Below are 22,601 nucleotides of genomic sequence, written 5' to 3' on the forward strand. Positions count from 1 at the left end.
TATGGTAGGCTGATTTTAGATTATCACTAGTGATAACGCCTAAGAAAATTCTCTTCTCTTCAGGGTTCCTGGAGTTCCTCTTTGGCACATTTTATGTTTTTTATTTTTCCTTATTTCAAAGGACCTGGGCTCCTGTTGAAAAGTGATGGAGTAATCTCTGGCCGGCACCTGACATGTTGAGGGAGCACCCCTAAAAGAGCTTCTCTGGGAGACACTTTGTGAAATAACGCAGTAACATGTTTGCAGTAGTATGCCTTTTTTTGTTGTTGTTGCTATTTTCCCTACTTGAATTTCTCTTGAAATAAGTAACTGAGAAATACATTGAAGCTACTGAAATGAGCTTTAATCACTGCAGAGGGGTTTACATGTGGAATTAGCATTAATAGTGGTTCCTTCCAAAGATGCTACTTTCACTAATTGGGGCAAGGGGAGGGATTTGATCTACTTTCTAGAGGCTTACAAAAAAATCCAAGCAAAAAAGTATCCTGTGACCTTAATAATGCTTCACTTGCTTACAGTAAGTCTGTGTGTAACCTGAATACCCACAAGCTAGTGTTTCTAATAACAACTTTGTATAAATTGATTTCTGCTAATCTGTGAAATCAGGTGTTTTGAACCCTGTTTGTAAGTTTACTAGTACTTTTAGTAGAAATTTTTTTTTTTTTTTCTGTTTTTAACCACTCTAATTCTTGCATGGGAGCTCAGATGATTTTAATTACTGATACTGCAGATGAAATTATCTGTACCTTTTTCTGATTGATTTTATTTGACTCCCATATCTTCAGATACAAAGCTATGCAATCTAGGGACAGTGCTTACAACTTGACAAAAGGCTAAGCAAAGTAAGGTCGTATAAAGTGATAAATGTGTAATGGTTAAAGCTACAATGGAAACCTTAGAATTGATTAAAACTTCTCCATAGTGAGTATACCAGGCTTCTCAATATTTAGGCCAAATACTGGAAGTCTTGCCAATGAAGAGTCATAAGGGTTTTGCTGGATCCTTGAGATTTTATCTGTTTTCTAAACTGCTCAGGTCCAAAATTTGACACTTCACTGTTCCAAGTAGCTGTAGTGTGCATGCTGAATCCAGTTTAACTTGGAAATAAAAGCTTAAAGCTGCCTACCTCCTAGTTTGCATAAGAATTAGATACTTCTATTTTAGTTTTGGTAGGTTTTTTTAAGAGTCTATGACAAAAGCATGGTTTGGTTATTGTCTTAAAGCTTGCTCCTGTATACAGTCCGCAGCACACAGAAGCGTTCTTGCTACCATAGTACTATTCACCTACGTTCTCTGCAGTAACTACATGTCCTTGCAGCTGATGTCGCTAATGCACAGCAGTAATTAACGTTTTGAATTAATCCTTCACACTTGTAAAGAGGTTGCTAAAGGAGCAAAAGGAGTGTTTATTTCCTTATTTAAATAAGTACTGCTGAAAACCATGCTGCTTACGATTGTAAGGGAAAAAAGTTTTTCTTACTGCTCTGTAGTGTCTCTTTCAATCCACTTAAATTCTGCATGCACATGAGACCTGCTGATACTGTGTCAGAGATGAAATGTCACATAAAAGCCCTGTTTTGGAGAGGGGGGAGTGGAGCGAGTGCTTGTATTGAGCTTAATGAGAGGTGAAAGCAGGAGTTCATTGCATCTATCAGAGACATACTCTTTTCCGATAGCACAGTTGTCTCAGTAGCAGCTGCTCGAAAGGTGTCTTAGAACAACAGAATTAACATGGAGATGCCAAAGCCTTTTGTAAGGAAAGGTTAAGCTGCTCATCCTTATGTATTTTCTGTTACAGCCTCTTACAGTGTTTCAGTGGTTGGGGCCACTGCCCTTTCACATGTTTGCCTAAGGTATTTTATTGTCCCTTGTTCTTCCTCCTGTGTCAAGTTTGTGGAGGGAGGTGCAGTGAGGAAGTAGGTCCCGTGTTTAAATTAGCTCCAGTACTTTGATGTATGTTGCCTGCAAGCTAAAATTCTTCCACCTTTATGGGCGTTTTCTTCAACGATAAGGATGGTACTCTAGTTCACTTATGTAGTACATGTTTTGCCTTCTCCCAACTTTATTAATTGCTGAGCAAGTTGTTCTGAGTCTGAGACTTGGTGCATAGATTAAAAACAAAGGTTGGGAAGAGCAAATCCAATAGATTGAAAACTGAAGTTACCCTTTTTTCTTTAATGCAGATAAGCATGTTCCTTTCATGTAAATAAAACCCTGGAACTGCCTGACTTTATCTTTGGATTTTAGAATATTAGCTATTGCTAAAGTTACAAAAACTACCACGGAGTAGTCAGACATCTGTAGTCAAGCCTGATTTTGTAGTTTTTGATTGTCAGCATCTGCTGTTGTCTCATCTGAGTTCTAGAAAGTTTCTATGCGTGCAGGTACCTTTGGGGTTAGAAGCAATGAAATACTACTATGAAGTGTTACTACAAATCCTGCTTGAATAGATTTGTAAACTTACTGCTTTGTGTATATTCTTCTTATCCAGACCAGCATGTTTTGGAAATTTGATCTCCATTCATCATCCCACATAGATACACTTCTAGAGAGAGAAGATGTAACGCTGAAGGAATTGATGGATGAAGAGGATGTTCTGCAAGAGTGCAAGGCTCAGAATCGCAAACTTATAGAGTTTCTGCTGAAGTCAGAATGTTTGGAAGACTTAGTTTCATTTATTATCGAAGAGCCACCTCAAGACATGGATGAAAAAATTCGATATAAGTAGGAAAACTTTTGGGGGTGGGGAGACTTGAGAAGGTGGAAGGAGGGGTACATTGCTGAAGTTAATTTAATAGTGTGTTTTGAATCCCTGCATACTGGTGTCTAGTACAATACTGGTGTCTTTAGAGGAAGTTTATTTTCAAGGGGATTTGTAGAACTTTAAAATAAATCACTCTAGTATTTGCATTTTTCAAACGGAAGCCTCCTATCCACAAATGATTCCAAAGCTGATTGCTGCCCAGAGGAGGCTTAGTTAAAAAAAAAACAAAACAAAACAAAACCAAACAAACTTACAGGAAGAATCTTGTAATTGTGATTATTGAGAAAATAGTTGAATGAAAAACCCTATCTGGGTAGTATAGTTAAAGTGCTTAGCTTTTTTGTATCAGTGATTGGTAAGATGCTTATTAGAAGGTCTGTAGCACTCCTTGGAATAATGTGCTTAACGTCCAATTGCTGGTGTTTTCCTTTGCAGAGCTAGAACTGTAAAAATTGGCTATAGCCATGACTTCAGCTAGTTTGCTGAGAAGGTTCAAGCTCAAAAGTCAACCTAGCAGTTCGTAGAAAGGCATTTCTGCTATTTTTGGCCTATTTTAGCATTGTCTATGCAGAAAGCTTTTTTTTTTTCCCCCTCAAAACAGTATTAAAAAAAAAAAAAGTGACATAATCTACACTCTTAGTTTGCAGCGCTTCACCATTTCTGGTAAACCACGCCTCCTGTAAGTGTTTCTACTACAGTTTGAAGTTGAAACATGTTTTGCTTAGAAACCTTAAGCTGTTGATGATGTCAAATTACCTTTAGTGTCAGTGGGTGATAGTACTGTCAAATGCAGGGAACTACTGGTCTTGATGGCCTCTTAGTGTAATTAACGTTCTGAACTATTCTGGTTCAGTGTCGTGAAGCAGTACTAGCTAGTTTTGCAGACTTCATCAGACTTTGACTAGTTTACTGAGTTTCTACCTAATTGCTGTATAAATACATAGTTCCTGAAGCTATTCCTTTTGACTTTTTTAGTATAATCCTTGTTATATTAGAAAAGGGCAATCATACTGCTCCCTCCCCAGTATTGGTCCAGTGCTATCAGTCTGCTTAATTTCTTGGGTAACTAACTTTTCCCCTCAAAAAAAAAAAAAGTGGCTTCTGAAATGAGAGATCAGGATTTGAACAGATGGATTTAACGATAGATGTTAAAATAAAAGCTTGTCCTCTCCTTTCCCCACTTCCCTAGTGTTGTCCTATTTCAGAGTAGTCCATTTCTGAAATGGAAGAGCAGAGCTTGTGGGCTGAGTGTGCAGTTAATGTTCCCTTGCAGTAGTTTGCTGCTTTAATTAGTGCAGACCAACCCTGTGTGAAAACTTGGTCAGAAGCCTTACCAGGTTCTGAATTCAGAGCTAGAAGTTTGACAACTTTGGAAGTATGAGTGATGGATAATTTTTTTTTTCCTTTTTTCCAGATATCCAAACATATCATGTGAGCTGCTTACATCAGATGTCTCACAGATCAACGATAGGCTGGGAGAGGAAGAATCCTTACTTATGAAACTGTACAGCTTCCTCTTAAATGAATCTCCTTTAAACCCTTTACTGGCCAGTTTCTTCAGCAAGGTGCTAAGTATTCTTATAAGCAGAAAACCAGAACAGGTAAATAATTACAAGCTCTCCAATTTAACAAGTGCTCTAATAAAATTGTAGTACTCAGCAGTGCTGCCTTAAGACTACACATTTGAGGGATAGCAGTGGAGTCAAAAAAGAACATTCAACTTCCATACTAGCTGAAGTCACTAGCTTTTTTATGGTATGCACAGGATTAGAAAAATATATCTGGACAAGAAAGATGTATTTGATTCAGATTTGCCCGAGTTATTTGTGCAGTCAGTGTGTGAATGCTTATGTTTTGGCTTAGCTTAACTCAGTATTTTATATGGTGATATTTGCATTAATTGCTGTTAGAGGTGAAGGTGAATGAATTGAATCAGTGGGAGTGGGTCACATTCGGTGTGAAGAGTGACATTTGGAGTCTTTGTTCAGAAATGTTGTACTCTGTGTTCACGTGGCCCAGTACTGCAAACAGTTGCAGTGACTGATCTCGTACCTGAGGAAGTTAAGCTTGTGATTCTGTTCTGTATCTTTAATTTAGCAAGCTCTGTATTTATTTGTATTAGGTTAAGGTTTTGCTTTGTCAGGCTTTGCTCACTAAGCAGGGATGAGAGTAATTCATAGGTGATGGTCAGCAAGTTAGACTTGAGAGGAGCTCCAAGACATACTGCACATGATATCGATCTGTCCAGTGCCACTTTTGCTACTCTATACATGTGTATTACTTTATCTTGCCTGATAGTGCAAGCTTGAAGTGACAAAAGTGTTTAAGAAGTTATCTTTTTGTTTTTCTACTTGGTAGGAGAGAGAGACTAAAACTAATTTATCATGTAGAATACAGATAAGGAAATGTAAGCTTACTTCTTTTTACTTTCTAGATTGTGGATTTTTTAAAGAGGAAACATGATTTTGTAGACCTCATTATTAAGCACATAGGGACCTCTGCTATCATGGACTTGTTGCTCAGGCTACTGACTTGCATAGAACCTCCACAGCCTCGGCAAGAGGTGTTAAATGTAAGTAAAATGTCTCAAAGGACTTTTTAATATCTAACTTAAAACTGCCAGGTACAGTTTTAAAAATGTTTTGGACTTTACTAACTGCTTTTTTTTTTGACATCAGAAAGTTTATTTTAAAATTATACCTAAGGCTTTCTTTTTTACAGTTGCTCAGAAACACTGATTTTACTTTTTTACTTTTATCTGAAGTATTGTTAGTCCTTGCTTAGAAATATCAACAGTATGACTCATGGCAATTAAACAGCTTTTTAAAATTTCATTAATTTCAATTAATTTAATTAATTCACTTGGATAACATTCTTACTAACACCCACAAACACTTTTACAGTGGCTAAATGAGGAGAGAATTATCCAGCGGCTTGTGGAAATTGTGCATCCGTCTCAGGATGAAGATGTAAGTATTGGTCTGACACTCCTCTATCTATGAGTCTATCTGCTCATCAAGTTGCTGTACAACATAGTGTTAGAACTTTTAGTTTTACTGTTTTCTGCCTGCTTTTTTCAGGAAGCTGATTGCAGTATTTAAGCGTGGTAATTTGAGGGCGGGTGTGTGGTCTTTTCTCCTCCACTCTTTTTCTTCCCCCTACTCCCCCCATGCATACTCAGTGTTGTTAGAAGGTTCAGCTCTAATGTTTTGCCACCTTAATACTGGAAATAGATTCTTGCCTCATGCCTCTAGTTTTTTTGGTCTTATTAAGGTTTAGTTATGGCACAAAGCTGTTACCTGTATGTTTTTTGGGTAGGAGAGACTTGTCCAAGTTGAAACTTTCACTTTTTTTAATTGGAGAGTTAGTCCAGCATATTACGGCTTTTTGCTGTATGAGTAATATTTTTCTGTTCCAGAGGCATTCAAACGCATCACAGTCACTCTGTGAAATTATTCGTCTAAGCAGAGACCAGATGTTACAAGTACAGAACAGTTCAGAACCAGATCCACTGCTTGCAAGTCTAGAGAAGTAAGTTGGTTTATTGAATTTCCGATTTTTATTTTCAGCTCATAAAAACTATAGTTTTTTAACTTTTGACCTTGAAAACCTTCAGAAATAGCAAGCTCTGCTTCTCAGGTGAATTTTCTTGGCTACCTGTTGTCTGTCTGTGTGATTTAAAATAATTCAGCAAGTAAGCAGAGCACACCAGGAAGACTTCCTTGCAAGGGGGGGGATTGTCTCATGAAAACGTTTCCTGTACTGCCAGAGTTAGTGGGATCAGACATGTGGAGGTCAGCTTGATACTGTATAGAGCACACAGGGGAGACTGGCTGTGATCTGTTGTTTGCTTTAAGTTAATTGAAGTGTGTGTTTCTGCCAGAGAAGATTCTCCTGTATTGCATTCTTTCTTTTGCTTGTTACAGGGTTAGGTTTGTGTGGGTGTTATGGTAAGGTGAATCGGATTTTGATCTGACTGAAAACTCCCTTTTTTGTAGCATTGGTTGTCAGATCAAAAAGTGAGATCAGTGGAAGGAATAGGAAAATATGATTGGGGCAGTGAGGATGGGGGTGATTGTGCTAGTGGTCATGCTAACTTGAAATAACTACTAGTTTTCTTTGTATTATCCCCTTATTAATTTTACATGGGCAAATGGTAACTACTTCTGTGAATAGCTGTATCCTGGAGTAGTGGTGTATCTGATGCCAATGCTTTTCTTTTCAGACAAGAGATCATAGAGCAGCTGCTGTCTAATATTTTTCATAAAGAAAAAAATGAATCTGCAATAGTCAGTGCAATCCAAATACTATTGACCTTACTTGAGACAAGACGACAGACGTAAGTGTTCTGATTTCGTTTAGATTATGCCTGCATAATTAAACTAAACTACTGTTTAGCAACACTGAGTGTCTTCCATGTACTTATGACTGAACCATTTTTGTGGCCTATTGTAGCTGAAGAAGTAAAAGAACAAACCATATGATTGCAGTCAGCATTACTACACCTTCACCAAATGGCTGGTCTGTCTGTAGTTTTGTTTCTTTTTTCTAGAAGCTAGTTTAAGTGCTACTTGAAGAACAAATGAATTACATTTCATCAATTTGTTTCTGGATACAAGGAATATAGAGTAAATAGGTACAGTGCCATGAATGGGTATTGACTTCTTGAAAAGTTACTTAGAATTTTATTACAACTTCACTTTCAGAAACTGCTGAACAGATCTGTGGTGCATTCAACTTGTTTATGTTGTTCAGGATAGATGAGTGAAGCTCTTTATCTGCCTCAAAAAGATTGTTTAATCTCAAAACCATATTGGAGATTTCAAGCACGATAAACCTAAAAATACTAGGGCTAATGTTTGGAAGAATCTTGTTCAACCATTACTTCACACTTAATTTTTATTTGTAATCTTATGTTTTTACTTGCCACTTCATTCTTTTCACATGCCTTCAGAACTGTGACACTCAAAGTCATACCTTTAAGATGTTTTACAACTAGTTTTGATATTAATTATCAGATTTTGCTTGTTGTTTAGATTTGAAGGCCATATAGAGATCTGTCCTCCAGGCATGAGCAATTCAACGTACTCAGTCAACAGAAGTGTTCTAGAAGCCATAAAAGCACGACTTTCATCCTTCCATGAACTCCTACTTGAGCCACCAAAAGTAAGTGAAACCTTGTGTTACTGAATTAATTGAAACAAGACTGTCACTGTGTGACTGTATTTTAGGCAGGTTACGTTAACAAACAAAACCCCGTTTGACAACTTCTGTGCAAGTTCCTGGGCTCCTTCCCAGCCTGTTGTGAGCTTTGCTGTTCATTATTGTTGTTCCTGAGCCACTATGTTGTGCTAATTGATATGTTTTTCCAGCTTAAACTTTGTTTAATTGGCAGAATAGCCTTGAAGCAACTACTTTCTGAAAGCAATGAAAAGAGACTTGCTATATATTCTCAAGGTGGGTCCTGTTTTCTGCTTGGAAATCCCATCTAGATAGGAAACATGGACTATGGATGCTTCAGTTGACTGGAACTTTGCCACAGCCCTGTGAGGCCTGAACAATTCCTCTAGACTTGCCCAAGGACCCAAGTAGACCAGCTCCATGGCATGCACCCTGCAAAAGATAAATATAAGATGTATAAATAGGGGTTTTCCCCATGATCCTGTTATATTTTTCCACTCAGATTTTCACTGGCAAAATTTCAGCTGGAACACTAAACCCTGAACTGGGCGCCACAGTCCATAAGAGAGAAGTACCTTAGGGCCAAAGTGAAAATAAAGACAGGAAGTGTATAAAATGCCAGATGGGAGGGTTGAGGTAGTGTTTAAGTTTAACTTAGCATGGAGAAGATGAGACCTCAAGACTTCCAAATGCAGAACAGGTAATAAAATGCAATGAAACTGTCTTACCTTTATTGCAACAACATGACAATCTACAGGTCTGTATTACAGTAAAAGCAGGGTCATGTAAGATAATAAAATATTTTCTGGTGGTTGGACATACTTAGCATTTGAATAAGTCATCCAGCGATGCTACTGAGTCTGCTGATTTTGAGCACTAGTTAAATGAGCATCCTTGGATCTTTGCCTTATGTAAGGAATGGACTAAATGAGGTAGCGGGATCATAGAGTCATAGAATGGCTTGTGTTGGAAAGGACCTTAAACCCGCCATCAGGCGGGACAACTTCCACTAGACGAGGTCGCTCAAAGCCTCATCCAGCCTGGCCTTCAACACTTCCAGGGAGGGGGCAGCCACAGCTTCTCTGGGCAACCTGGGACACTGTCTCACCACCCTCACACCAAAGAATTGCTTCCTCACATCTCATCTCAATCTGCTCTTGTCCAGTTTATAACTGTTGCCCCTTATTCTATTGAGGATGTCAGTCATCTTTTTTCTGATAGGGTGGTATTTGACAGGCAAAAATGACATCCAGTGCTAGATAAGGCAGTAGTGGTCTGCTTGTCAAAATGTGTTTGTGCCTTGAGATAGGAAGGCATTTTTGTTATGAATTCTCCTGCTCGTTGTGTATTTGCTACTAGATTTTTATCTCTTACAGTAGCTAATACCAGATTTTTCCTGTTGGCTGACATTTAGTTATATGACAGCTGGTTATCAAGCCAAATCTGTTAAAATTTCAATTTAAGAACCATGAAGCTTATAGCTGTAATTCAAGGACCTATTAGTACGTGGGAACATTCTTGCTGTGTTAGAAGGAACTCCTTCAAAGACTACAGATGAAGCTTGTTTAATGTATAACATTAGAATAAGACACCAGAGAAGCTTGTTGCTTAATGAAATTGGTTTTGAGTATATGAGGTTAGGACTATTGAGTCATTATAATACATTCAGAGTCTGTCCACCTAGCTGTTTTATGTATAGCGCAGCAACATAGACAATAGCTGTACATGGATTAACCAGTAAGAAGCATTCCCTAGGAAGTGTCTCCCAGTTCCTTTCAGGGCTGGGTAGAATGCATCTACTTTCAGATCCTGTCTGTAGTTAACAGTCAATTTTTTACAAAGTTGTTGGTTTCATATGGCTGTTTTTAGTGCTTCCTATCCATGGCGTTAAAATAGGCTGTAGTGTTCAGAACTAAGAATTGCTTTTTTTGCAGGCTGAAGGTAAGACTGTTGCTCAAGAACTGATTGTCTATATTTTTAAGCACTGCTCTGTCATTGTGCATAGAAATGATGAGCTGGCTTTTTTTATTTAAAAGATATTTTAATGGATTTTATATATGTACTTTTTCCTTTTTCAGAAAAGTGTCATGAAGACAACCTGGGGTGTATTGGATCCACCTGTAGGAAACACGCGTTTAAATGTGATTAGATTAATATCTAGCCTTTTGCAGACAAATATAAACAGTGTGAATCAGGAGCTTATAGAGCTTAACAGCATAGGAGTAATACTGGTAAGAACTTCATGCTGCCTTCTTTATTTTTATGGATTGCTATTAAGATCTCTTCTGTGTTTTCTGTCACTGCAGATAACTTGGAGTATATTTTCCAGCCTGACTTCTCAACCTGTGTTGTGACCTCTATTGCATCATTTAAGAACTTTTAGTGTTGGGTTTGATCGTTAAATTAATCTGTCTGAAGTCAGTATTTTCCACTTGAATTGTTCTTATTCTCTACACCTTCATAAGTGTGAAGTGCTTTTCTTAACAAACTTATTTTTTTCATCTGTGTGTTCCCAAGTTTTCAGCCATGTGCAGGGCTTCCGTGCTGTTTTCATTCTTTTCCTAAGTTGTTCCCTCAAAACCCGTTTTCGTCTCTTAATAATACACGGCACACAGAGTGGTATCTCAGCTCTGCCCTATAAAGGGACAGTTATTTTTGGTAGCTCATATGCCTTCAAACCTCTGAGAGTGAGATGTTGCACAACACACTTTCAGTCAGTTAACTCACTGCTTTTTGCTCATGTGGAATGTGTACTTTGAGTACTTCCTACCTCATACTTCAACTATAGCCAGACATATTCTTTGTGTTCGGGTTGACCAAAAAATTCAAGTACTGGTAAAAATTAAAAAATAACTAGCAAAACATACTCAAATTTATACTACAGTTTCTAAATACAACATGGAAACTTCTGCTTCTAAGCAGGCAATTGTGAACTTAAAGTGTAAATATTCTCTCTGCTCCAAATTGTTTTAGTCTAAAATCTTTTTCCTTCAAGTAGTTAATACTGCAGTGGTTGTAATGTCGTCACCTTAATTTCTCTGCAATCTTGGGTTTCTAGACAGGTGCCGACTTGTATACAAATAAGTAACTTCACCATAATGGAAGTTTTTCCTCGATTCATTGTCTAAGGGGATGTGCGTGCTATGAACACTTGTCTGTTCTTAGAAATAGATTATTTTGTAAATAAAAATCAGTGAGTTTTGAGCAGGTTTTACATAAGGAAAAAAAAAATGTAATCTATAGCCATATAAAATTCTCAGTGCTTCATGCTGTTTGCTGAAACAGCACATGCTTTACTGTGCAAACTTGACTGCTAGGAAAAGTAATCTTCTAGTTGCAGTAGCATATCTTTATGGGAGGATGTTGTTAGTTCAGGAGGACTGAAGGAAAATTACAGATCCTTAGCTGTATTTTGAATGAGACTTAAATTGTTTAATACCATTCCAATCTCTGCACATATTTCTATAACTAGTTTCATTTTACCAGTAACAGCAATCATTTGAGTTTTGCAGTAAGAAGTAGTCTAAAATAATTGGACATAAAGCTTGAAAAAATCTTTAGTATGTTTAAGAGGAAAAATCTGGAGGAGCAGGAACTTGACTAAATGAACATTGTTTATTGTATCTCAACCTCGGTATTTGTCTGTATCTTGGGCAAGGCGTATAATAATCTTAAATGCCATCTAAACTATCTGAGGTGGCCTTCTGCAATAGAAGAATAAAATCAGTAAAAAATAAATAAAATCAAGTTCAAACCAGCTAGATATGATTTTGTAAGGAATCTCACTGAAGTGAGGAATAAATAGTATTGTAGATGCTAGAGGTTAAGTGAACTTAGACAAATCTACCAAGGGCTACTGAGGTCATGAGTACCCATCTGACCCTTGTGCTTTCTGGGCTGCAGCTAGCAGGATGTAAGTGGGGAGTGTTATTCCTCCCTGTCTGTCTTCTCTTAAAGTGCATTATTGGTTACCCCAGGGATAAATCCAGTTACAGTTGAGTTGGTGTTTGATCCAGCATGATAGTCCTTTTGTTCAGGTAATAGCAAGCACAAGAACTAACATCTTTGTAGGTCACAAATTTTCTCTTGCAGAATAATACTTTTTATAAAACTTAAAAGACTCTTTTCCCAGCATAGTCATTCAAATAACTTGCTGGGGTGGGACTATGAGTTATGTTTAATGAAAAGACCCTGGTTTGTTTAAAACTTGTTGAATTATTTTTTTTTTTTCAGGACATGTTCTTTAAGTATACATGGAATAACTTTTTGCATACTCAAGTAGAAATCTGTATTGCGTTGATTCTTGCAAGTCCTCTTGAAAGCACAGAAAATGGCACAATTACAGATCAGGATTCCACAGGGGACAATCTCTTACTGAAACATGTAAGTTGCGGGGTTTTGTGAGTCTCTAGAATTTTTTTTTTTCTGCCTCCAGGCTATGGTAGCAGTTACTCTTACATAAAATATACCCCAATTTTACTGTATTTCTATATAGAATGAACAGGAATGTTTTTTCTGTTTTCTGTTTTTTTTTATTCTTAAAATGTCAGTTCAGGGGGTTAAACCTGACCCAAAGTCAGCATGTGTGCAGTCGCAAGTATTTCTTTTCCTTGAAGGAGAAGTTGCTCTTATTTTTAAGAATTAAAATTACTCTTTCGATCACTTTATGCTACTACAACTCAAGAGCTATAAGGAGAAGCAGAATTAATGTAGGTCTAGCTTTTCGGTTTCTGATTGAGATCTGACTGTTCCTTCTGAACTTTAAACCCTTTAAATATTTTTCCTGAACCTGAAAGTAGTTTTCTTCTATGACTTTAGTATTTGTTAAAATCAACTGTAAAATGCATAATAGTGTTCCACTTTACTGCTACTAAGCATATTTTGCTTTTTTTAATAGCTCTTCCTTAAGTGCCAATTAATAGAACGGATACTTGAAGCGTGGGAGATGAATGAGAAGAAACAGTGAGTAACTACTTTTCTCATTCCCTGCAATCGTCTACGTAAGACTTAAATTGTGAAATGAGTGTACGGCCAATTCGTAACTGATCTGACCACTTCTAAAACAACTTGTATGTTAATATTTGGATTAAAGTTTTCTCTCACACTGCTTTTTGGTAGCATTCTAATGCTTTTTAGCATGAGCATTTGAGAATACAATAGTTTCTCATTCTTGCCATGTGTAAGATGTTACTATGACCTTTAAAGTCTATCCATCTTCAAGTACAGAAACATCCTGTAAGTTTTGAGAGAACAGGAAATATTTTTCTCTAGTAACCCGATGAAAACTACTTATAAACACATCAAAGCATATTACATATTGAGGAGCAACAGACTCCCAAGTAGTAAAAGCCAGGTCCTCAGCAATGGAATACCTTCTAAAAGTATGTGTTTGTGAAAGGGTGGAAGTTTCAAGTAACAAATGTTGTCTGAAACTGTGTTCACAACAAGAGAAAAAAGCCTCAACATTCACCTGAGGTGATAAAACAGCTCTTGGAAGGCTCAGGAGATACTGAGCAGTAAACATTAGCTTGAACTTGTCAAAATACTGAATTAGATGACTCGGATAGTGTTGCTTATTCGCTGGTGTATTATTTGACAGTTCTACTCCCCAAAATGTTCCTGTTCCTATTTGGTGTGAAGAAGATAGTAAATATATGGCTAATGTAACTGACTTGAAAACAAGGATGTTGAAGTAGGAGAAGGGGATTGCACAAAGAAAGGGAATGTGACTTAATTTAACTCTAGAAAACATACTCTCCCATATATCTTCTATTTTATATTGTATTCTCCTGAGGTCATAGAGAACTGCCAACTTTATCAGCGATTAGACTCTCATAGGAGAGAAGTATGAGAAGTTATTTCCATAGATCCAAGCCAAAACTATTCTTTGGATGGTTAAGAATGTTCTTGATCCAGTGCTTACCATATGGATGAAATAATTAAATATTTAGTCTCATGTTTGCAAGTACTGATGTGGAAAGTAGTGTTGTAAGCCTCAGATTGTGCTTTTATCTGGAAATAGTTGACTTCTATTTGTGAGAAACTAGCAGACTGCTCTAAGTAATTCCCTTTTATCCAATTTTGTACAGGTATGGCTCCAAATATAAAAGATAAATCTTTAAAATAATCTACAGGTATTTTTGGCTTAGTTGCCTCCGAAAATTGGGTTTTTTTGTTACGCTTTTGTGTTCTGTCACTTAATGTTATTTCAAGCACCTCTAGAAACTTGAGGGTGACTGCTTTCTGCTGGTAAAAACCTGACATTTGGTTAGAAAAAACTGTTTGATTCTCTGGGATTAATAAGCATTTGCTAACAGAAGATACAGTCCTATTCTAGACTTTCTGGCTAGGCAATGACAAGTCAGTCCACTTTGTCCAATACAAGCACTTTTTGTAGCATATCCTGTATTAGAAATGATAACCTTTACCATCGTTATTTGTTGCTTGTTTTGAAGGTACTTGTTACCTAAGCAGTCAAGGAAATAAGGCAGGAATCTCTGAAGTTGTAAATGATGCGATACTGTTTCATTCGTGACACCTTGCATTGATATAACAGATTTTCAGTTACCTCATGTGTTAGAGGATGAGGGTGGAAAATGAAATAATGTGATTTGTGTTTGCGTAACAAAAACTACTTCCTGATCTCCTGTCACTTCAGAAGGATTTCAGTCAAGTTCATAGAAGGTTTGTCTAGCCAGTTGAGTGGGTCTGTCTTGTTTTTTCTTTTTCTTTTTCTTTTTTTTTTTTATTTATTTAAAAAGCACAAAACCTTGAAATGCTGACACAGCACATGTCTGGTTAGCTTGCAGCTAAATACTAGAAATTCAGTCCAAGTCAAGCTCTCACTTGAGCTCTTTGGTCGGGTCTAGAACAGTTGTAGCTGATCATAGCTACTCAGAGCTCTAATCTAAAAACTGATAATTCCTTCTTTTTTTTTTTTTTTTTTTTTTTCAAAGCAGTCCTGTCACATAAAAAATATTTGAACTGCCTTGTGATTGTACCTTTGGTATAAACTTAAATGTCATTCCTAAACTTCAGGAAAGCAGTGATCCTAACCTAAATTTCAGTTGGTCGTACCATTCCAGCTCCATATTCTAAATGTAATGTTAAGGAACTGCAATACTAGAGCACACTTGGGATTTTAGAATTTTTTCTCTTTTCATCATGGACTTGAAGCTCTGGGAGAATGTTTGGTGTGTTGAGGTTTTGAGGAATACTTGCAGCAACAGAAATTTCCTAAAAATTGTGGACCTGTTGTTAGTTTTGTCTTTATCTTGACAGTGCTGTGCATTTTTCTTTCTCCACACACACAAATATGAAAGCAGAAGTAGTCTGTTCAGATGCTCTGCGCTTCCTTCTTGGTGGTGTACATCTTGTTAACTCTTGTAAACTGGCTCAGTGCAGTCAAACCAGTTGGTATCTGAAATTCTTGAGTATTTTGGTGAACCTTTTGCTTTTAGGATGCAACTCTTCTGCTTTCGAACTCCTACGGTATTTGTCTTCTGTAACATCTTGACTCTTGCAGAGTGTTTTATAACAAAATATAGTAGCACAGTTGCTCTGAGTGTGCACAGTTGAATTCCTTTTGTCTGTTGCAGAGCTGAAGGAGGAAGGCGGCATGGCTACATGGGACATCTGACAAGGATAGCAAACTGTATTGTGCATAGTACAGATAAGGGGCCAAACAGTACACTAGTCCAACAGCTCATTAAAGGTAATGATAATGGTCTTAAGTTTGTCTTCTTGGCTTTCGTTATCCAATTTTGAGGAGATGAATCAAACTGAAATTAAAAGGCAACTGTTAGATAAAAGAAGAAAATATTATTTCTGACACACTGAATTTAAAACCAGTATTTCCGGTAGAACAGAAGAGAACAATTAAAAATTACGTGATGCCCTGTTGTTGATAGTATCAAATTGGTTGGTTTGTTGTTTTGGTTTTTTTTTCCTGTTTCCTACACCAGAGCTTCCAGAGGAAGTCAGAGAGCGATGGGAGACATTCTGCACAAGCTCTTTAGGAGAAACCAACAAGAGGAATACAGTGGACCTGGTAAGTAGTCATGGGTAAGGTATCAAAATTGCTGCTGTTCATTTTGGGCCCCAGTTTCTTTTTGTCAGCAGCACAACCAGTCTCCCCAACTACTTTGTACTTGTGTCAACAAGTACATGTAGTTGCTGAGCTATGGAACTGATAATTCTTTAGTTTACTTTTCAACTAATGGCGCATCATTAATTTGTATGGGAATCTTTCAGTAGCTCGGTTTGTGCAACTCAGACAATTACCAAGGAAGACTTCTTTACAGCTTCAAGTTAGTGTCCTTGAAAGCTCCTCTTCACTTGAAGAGTACGAAGTAAAACTGCAGGAGCTGGTGTTAATTGCTTAATCTGCAGTATGTAAATGAATCTATGTAAGCTTAGTGGGGAAAAAACTACCTCCATCCCCCTGCATGTGTTACTGACCTTGCTTAAGTCAAGTAACTGTGTACTTTTGTTGTGCACCTGCCATATTTCTTTTGCACACAGTAGTGATTACACCCTTAGAAAATAGCTAAACTAAGTAGAAGTATGGAAAGGTTTTGTGTAATCATCTTGAACATATAGTTTAAGAATAATCACTTGGAGACTTTAATAAGCAGAGGCTGTTTCCAATGTCAGCAGACCAGTAAATGAATTTTAATATGCCTGACTTCTCCAGGAATGCAGTGCTTTGTGTGTAGCTTTGTAAACTCGTGCTGGTGCTATATTAACTGGGCTATAGGATTAATAGACTGTTAAGTTTGCTATTTCAACATAATACAGCAACTGGAACATGATGTGTGTAGCAATAGGATGGGTAGGAAATTCATCTGAAACTGGACCAAATAATAAGAAGGTATTTTTTTCCACAAGCCTTTTAATGCAAAGAAGTTTGTAGTCCTTAGAGAATAATGGCGTTTTCTTCTTGTTAGAAACTGCTTCTTAGTTGAGACCAAGAGTCATCTAAAGAGGCAGATTTTTGAACTCATTTATAGTTAATAACATTGTAATTAGCTCTTTAGAGATATAATAATTTTCTTGGATGGGCTTAATGTAACAACAGTAAAACCAAAACCTGTCCAAGCACCACAATATTCAGTTGAGTAGAAATACAAAGTATTTAAATAAATTCTTGTATCTAAAATGCCATCTGGAAAATAATACGTCTTTGAATGACTGAAGTTACAGGCTTTGTTCCTGCTGGTGTGATCAATTCTCCTGGGCCTCAGATTGGCATTTGGCTCAAAGATAAGCGGTAATAGACAGTACAGTGTGGTGTAGGAAATAGTAAAAGACATTTCATAGAAAACTCAGCTGCTTGTTTTACTGAGTCAAGTTGAAGTTATGGTTATTGTATGGGTGTATCCCGAAAGCACAGCCCCACGGTATTTCTTCCCAGTCATACTGCCCCCTAATATCCATGCTTTTGATCTGTGCTTTGGTTTTCATAGACCTCTCCTGTCCATCTGTAAACCTGGACGGTTTAGTATGTCTGAATGTTTCAGCTGTTCTGTTAGTTGGTGAAAGCATCCTGGGTTAAAGCAACAGCTTGTCAGAATGAATGTTGTACCTGAAAAATTATATACCTGATTTTAAGTGTAGATTTTCAGTGTCCCCAGAGAAAGATCTTAAGCACACCTCTGAATTTTCTATGGATTAGCCTTACATTTATTGTTGGGTAGCTGAGTAGACTTACTTGGTTCAAGGTTTTCCTTTCCTGAGCAAGCTGTTGAGCAAAATCTAGTCATGGGTGATATAATAGTTAAGCATAGAGTTTCTGAGCTGAATGGCAGAAGTGTGATTTACTGTTACGCTTGATCATCTTCAGTCAATTTACTGGATTTACTAAGCTCAGATGATCTGATCTTTATGTGTATGTTCCTTGAAACTTATAAGTTAGCTGTGTAAAGGCTGTGGAAATAACAGATCTTGTGAAGTCCTCTCAATGCTTCAGTCATTTGGTGCTCAACAAAGAGAGCTTATTTAGTCTAAAGGAAGAAGGTATGAGGTCCTGGGGTCCCAGCAAAATGAACTGCTGCAGCAGCCAGGAGACTATGCTTTTTCAGTTGTTTTACATCAGGGATGTTGATTGTAAAACAACAAATGCTTTATCCCTTTCATTCTCTTTCTCCCTCTTCAGGTTTTTCTGTCTTTCAAATAAGTTCATTATGTTTTTTAAAACAACTATAACTGCAAACTTAGAAGTGAGCATGTAGCAGACCTATCTCAGAGTTTCCCCAAAACACTTCACAGACTTTACAGGAAGTTTGTTTTTGTAGAAGGTAGGCAGTACTTCACTAAGCTTACCTGCTTACACTTACCTAGCTAAAGACTAAACAAATGTGGAGTAATGGTTCATTTTCTTTTTATTGAAGGTGCATTAATGATGCTGGTACAGTGAAGAATGCTGTGTACAACTTGTAACACTAGGTTTGTACAAGAGACTGTATAAATTGAGATGTGTCTCTTTGTGGCATCCTTCCAGTATTAGTCATCAATATCAAATGTTCCAGAGATATAATTAAAGACAAAGTGAGGAGAATATACCTCCCCTAAGCCTAAAAATAACAGTCTACAGGACAAATAGTTCATGATTGCCTTAGGAACTACAAGGCAATTTCTTTCTCTAAAGGAAAATCTTTCTCAATATTACTAGGAAATGAGGCAAAAAATGCCACACATCAGAATGAATTATTTAGGAAAAGTGCCTGTGCTGTGTATTAGTGTTAGAAAGTGACTGGTCTGAGCAGTGAGGAGCTTTAAAGAATTGATCGCTGGAATTTGCAGAGGTCAGCTAACTTGTTCATTAGTAGTAACTGAAACTAAATAAATAACTTCTTACTTGGTTTTGGATGTATTTTCCCCTAACAAGTTGCAGTTGAGGAAGGAGTAGGTAAATTAACTTTTATCCTCTCAAAACATGCCCACATGAGGGGGACAGTATCTAGGGCAGCTCAGCAGGTGGTATGGAATGCCATATAATTACCTTGAAGTGTGCAGACTTTGCAAAAATATTTTCATAAATATGCACTGAGCACTAACCTTCAATGGACTTGGTCTGTCATTTGATATAACAGTTCTTCTCCAGACACAGCAAGCCCAGAGACCATTTGATGCATTATTATTCTTCACAGAATCCCAGAATTGCCTGGATTGGAAAAGCCCTTTAAGATCATCAAGTCCAGCTATGAACCCAACACTGACAAGTCCCCGACTAACCCATGTCCCTCAGCACTATATCTACACGACTCTTCAATCCCTCCAGGGATGGGGACTCCACCACTGCCCTGGGCAACCCCTTTGCAGGGGGTTTCAGCAAAGAAATTCTTCCTCACATCCCATCTCAACTGCCCTGGGCACCACTGGAGCCCATTTCCTCTTGTCCTGTCCCTTGGTCCTTGGTTGAACAGACCCACCCCCACCTCTCTCCACCCTCCTCCAAGGGACTTGGACAGAGCCAGAAGGTCTCCCCTCAGCCTCCTTTTCTCCAGGCTCAACACCCCCAGTTCCCTCAGCCGGGAACTCAGCACACTTGTGCTCCAGACCCTTCCCCAGCTCCGTTGCCCTTCTCTGGACACGCTCCAGCACCTCCACGTCCTTCTTGGAGTCAGGAGCCCAACACTGAACCCAGCACTCAAGGTGCAGCCTCACCAGTTCTCAGTGCAGGGGGAAGAGAACTCCCCGGGTCCTACTGGTCACACTAGTGCTGATCCAGGCCAGGATGCTGTTGGCCTTCTTGGCCACCTGGCCACTCTGCTGACTCATGTTCAGCTGGCTGTCTTTTCCCACTTTTTGACAGTTTTAGTTTTGATAGGTCAGGTTTCCTTCAGAAATTTCCTAACTTGAAGTCAGGGTGCTTGTAGAATGCAAATTGCAGTGCAGGGCTGAATGGTAGATGTGCAAGAATAAAGCACTCCCAATTATTTTTTTTTTACATAAGTGTTATAGTAACAGACATAAAAGCATAATAATAACAGACATGAAAGTATAAAAGCACAGTATTCTTCAGGTAATAACTCTCTTAACTTATCTCTTGCTCATGTGTCCTGAGTAGCATTGTCCCAAGATATCTGGGGGAGCAGAGAAAGGTGTCTGTCTTGTGAAGCGTTGTATGTGTGTCAGTCCTTTTGTATAGACTTGTATTTTCTTCAAAAAATAAAAAGAATCCATGAGCCACCTGACATCACTTGAGTCTGTAGCATGGAGTTCTAGGGGTGTGTAGAATAATGCAGTATATTATAGTGACGTATAAATTTTATCATCTGTAGATTTGCTAATGATCCTTCCTAGAGTGTCTTAAGGGTCAGCTCTTGCTGCTGCTGCTTTAGCTCATGGCTGTCCCAGCTAAAGGTACTGTTGGAGTGCTGTCCTGATTGAAGATGAGTACTTCCCAAAGTTAGCTAGCAGTGTCACTAAGCAAACTATTCCCACTAGTTCTATATCAGATCATAAAAATACACAAAACCCTTCTTTCAAGAGTGATATTTAAAACAGCAGTTGCTGTGGCAACAACTCCAAGTTTGTTTCCGCAAGTTCACGTTGGTTACGAATTTCTGAAGTTTAATTCTTTTGTCCTTTAGTAAGTACTGTAGATACCTAACAAAGTTTCCCTTTAATTTTTATATATTTTATATATAGGAAAGGAGGAGGATCTCTGTATATCATCCAGTATTTTGGAGACAACTAGTTCACTTGCTGTTGAATATATTTTGTGCAGTACAAAGACAAGATGCAAATTTTGTCTCGTTTTGGTTTAGGTAACTGTCAGCTGTAGGGCTGGCTTTTTAATGTTAAATAGTCATTCTGAAATATTCAAAAGCTTTGGCTTTTTTGGGGTATGTAATCCTCACATATGTGTTAATGCTATTGCAATATTTCAGGGACTGTTTTAGGTGGTATAGCAGTTGGGAAAACTAAATACAATTCAATTTCTTGGTTTGATATGAAACTGAAGATTGAGCCAGCTAGTGCGAGTATAATACTTGAATGGCTGTCACAGACTCTGCAAGTGACTTAATACCTTTCTATAGGTGACTACCTGCCACATTCATTCTTCCAGTGATGATGAAATTGATTTTAAAGAAACTGGCTTCTCACAGGATTCATCTTTGCAGCAGGTGAGTTAAATGCTTTAACAGCATCAGTTGCTCTTTCTGTAAAAATAAGTAAGAAATTTTTAAAAAGCAGTGGAACTTGTATTGCTATCACAAGCAAATACAAATCTAGAAAGTTTAAAATAAAACTGAGACATGTGTGCACGCACACGACTGTGTTTTATCAAACCCAGAGTTATAATTTTTAACACAACTCACAATATGTCAGTGTGTCTTCCAGTTTTCAGTCTTTGATCATGCTGTGTATGCAGATCTCTATTTGTTATGTCTAAGAACATATTTTATACACCAGCTGTCTGGCTAAGTTGCACACAGTTTCTGTGTTAACTTCAGTTCTTAACTAGATGTAGAAATTTGAAGTGGTGACTTCTAATTTTGTTTTCTGGCAAGTGTGAGTTGCCATGAAAGCAAATAGGGGTTTTTGTTTGGTTTTGCTGACAGGTTTTTTTTAAAATGTTGATCATATTTTGATGAGGAAGCAAGGAGGATTGACTATTTATTAAATGCTTTTAGTTTCTGGCAAAATGTCAAACTCTGCAGCTGTCACAATATAAATGGAGAGCTCATTATGCTCCTGTGACAGGTTTTATCTAGCAGCTCAAATGCATTTAACTTTATAAACCCTGGATACCTGGCAAGTGTACATAGCCAAATCTTCTGAACTAAATTTCCAGTGAACTCGATCACTTATTTTTAAGTTTGGTATATGCTTTTGGCAACTCATTAGTGAGTGTTTCAAAGATAATTATTTTTCATTTGGTTTAATGAAAACAAAATTGAGAATGCCTAGGGAATTTTCAGATCAACTGGAATGAAAGCTTGAGTCAAAGCTGTGTCCACTGTGAAGTTTTAATGCTTTCCTAGCTGACTAATTAATAATGATACAATGTTTAATACGGTTATGGGATTAGAGTATTTTTGCAATGAGAGATTGTAGGGAACTTTGGTGCCATTTTGATGAAGAATGACAGCATTTCTGTAATAGTACTGTCGTACCTGCAACATGCATCTCTTAATTCTTTCACCGGTGGTCAAAGAGTGGGAGCCATGTGACACAAAATTGCCGATAGATCATTTATGCAGAACACACTTACCTGGGTAAGCTCCATGTAATTCATCTGGAATGCTTTAAGTAATTTCAGTGTATATCTCATCAGTGATTTATCTTGTCTAGATATACATTGAAATTACTTAAAGCATTCTCCAGCTGCAGAAATCATCCATAAAGGTGTCTCTGGCTTCAGCTAGAATACCCTATTCTAGACAGAGAGTTAAAGAAGGAAACAGGAGACAAGTCTCCAGAATTCAAGTGGACCCATTAGGAATTGGATAAGGAGGGAAAATATTCATCTTTTTGATGAAGGAAACTATTCATCTTTTGTTTATTTTTGACAAACTTAACTTCTGCCTGTGCAGAATTACATTTTCTATGACTTCTTTCTTCTGGCATCTAAATCTAGTTCAATACTGTTATCTTCTAATGAAGACCCTTTGTTCTAGAAGGCAAGGTTTCCTTCCCCCCCCCC

The 22,601-nt window shown here is 37.6% G+C and overlaps 1 protein-coding gene across 1 annotated transcript in view; it reads left to right on the forward strand.

The window, feature by feature from the left end:
* Positions 1 to 236: 236 nt before the first annotated feature.
* Positions 237 to 22,601, forward strand: part of LOC104524044 (serine/threonine-protein phosphatase 6 regulatory subunit 3) — a gene marked incomplete at its 3' end in the record, with an annotated part of 26,452 nt that continues 4,087 nt past the window's right edge. Inside the window, exons 1-14 of the mRNA XM_029084699.1 lie at positions 237 to 248; positions 2,492 to 2,724; positions 4,179 to 4,365; positions 5,199 to 5,336; positions 5,668 to 5,733; positions 6,183 to 6,295; positions 6,990 to 7,103; positions 7,801 to 7,930; positions 10,024 to 10,176; positions 12,179 to 12,328; positions 12,843 to 12,907; positions 15,544 to 15,659; positions 15,910 to 15,995; positions 20,992 to 21,078. Coding sequence (XP_028940532.1) covers positions 237 to 248; positions 2,492 to 2,724; positions 4,179 to 4,365; positions 5,199 to 5,336; positions 5,668 to 5,733; positions 6,183 to 6,295; positions 6,990 to 7,103; positions 7,801 to 7,930; positions 10,024 to 10,176; positions 12,179 to 12,328; positions 12,843 to 12,907; positions 15,544 to 15,659; positions 15,910 to 15,995; positions 20,992 to 21,078 — 1,650 coding nt within the window. The remainder of the gene's footprint in view (positions 249 to 2,491; positions 2,725 to 4,178; positions 4,366 to 5,198; positions 5,337 to 5,667; positions 5,734 to 6,182; positions 6,296 to 6,989; positions 7,104 to 7,800; positions 7,931 to 10,023; positions 10,177 to 12,178; positions 12,329 to 12,842; positions 12,908 to 15,543; positions 15,660 to 15,909; positions 15,996 to 20,991; positions 21,079 to 22,601) is intronic.

This window comes from Antrostomus carolinensis, unplaced genomic scaffold, assembly GCF_000700745.2.
Source record: "Antrostomus carolinensis isolate BGI_N321 unplaced genomic scaffold, ASM70074v2 scaffold18164, whole genome shotgun sequence".
Taxonomy (NCBI): domain Eukaryota; kingdom Metazoa; phylum Chordata; class Aves; order Caprimulgiformes; family Caprimulgidae; genus Antrostomus; species Antrostomus carolinensis.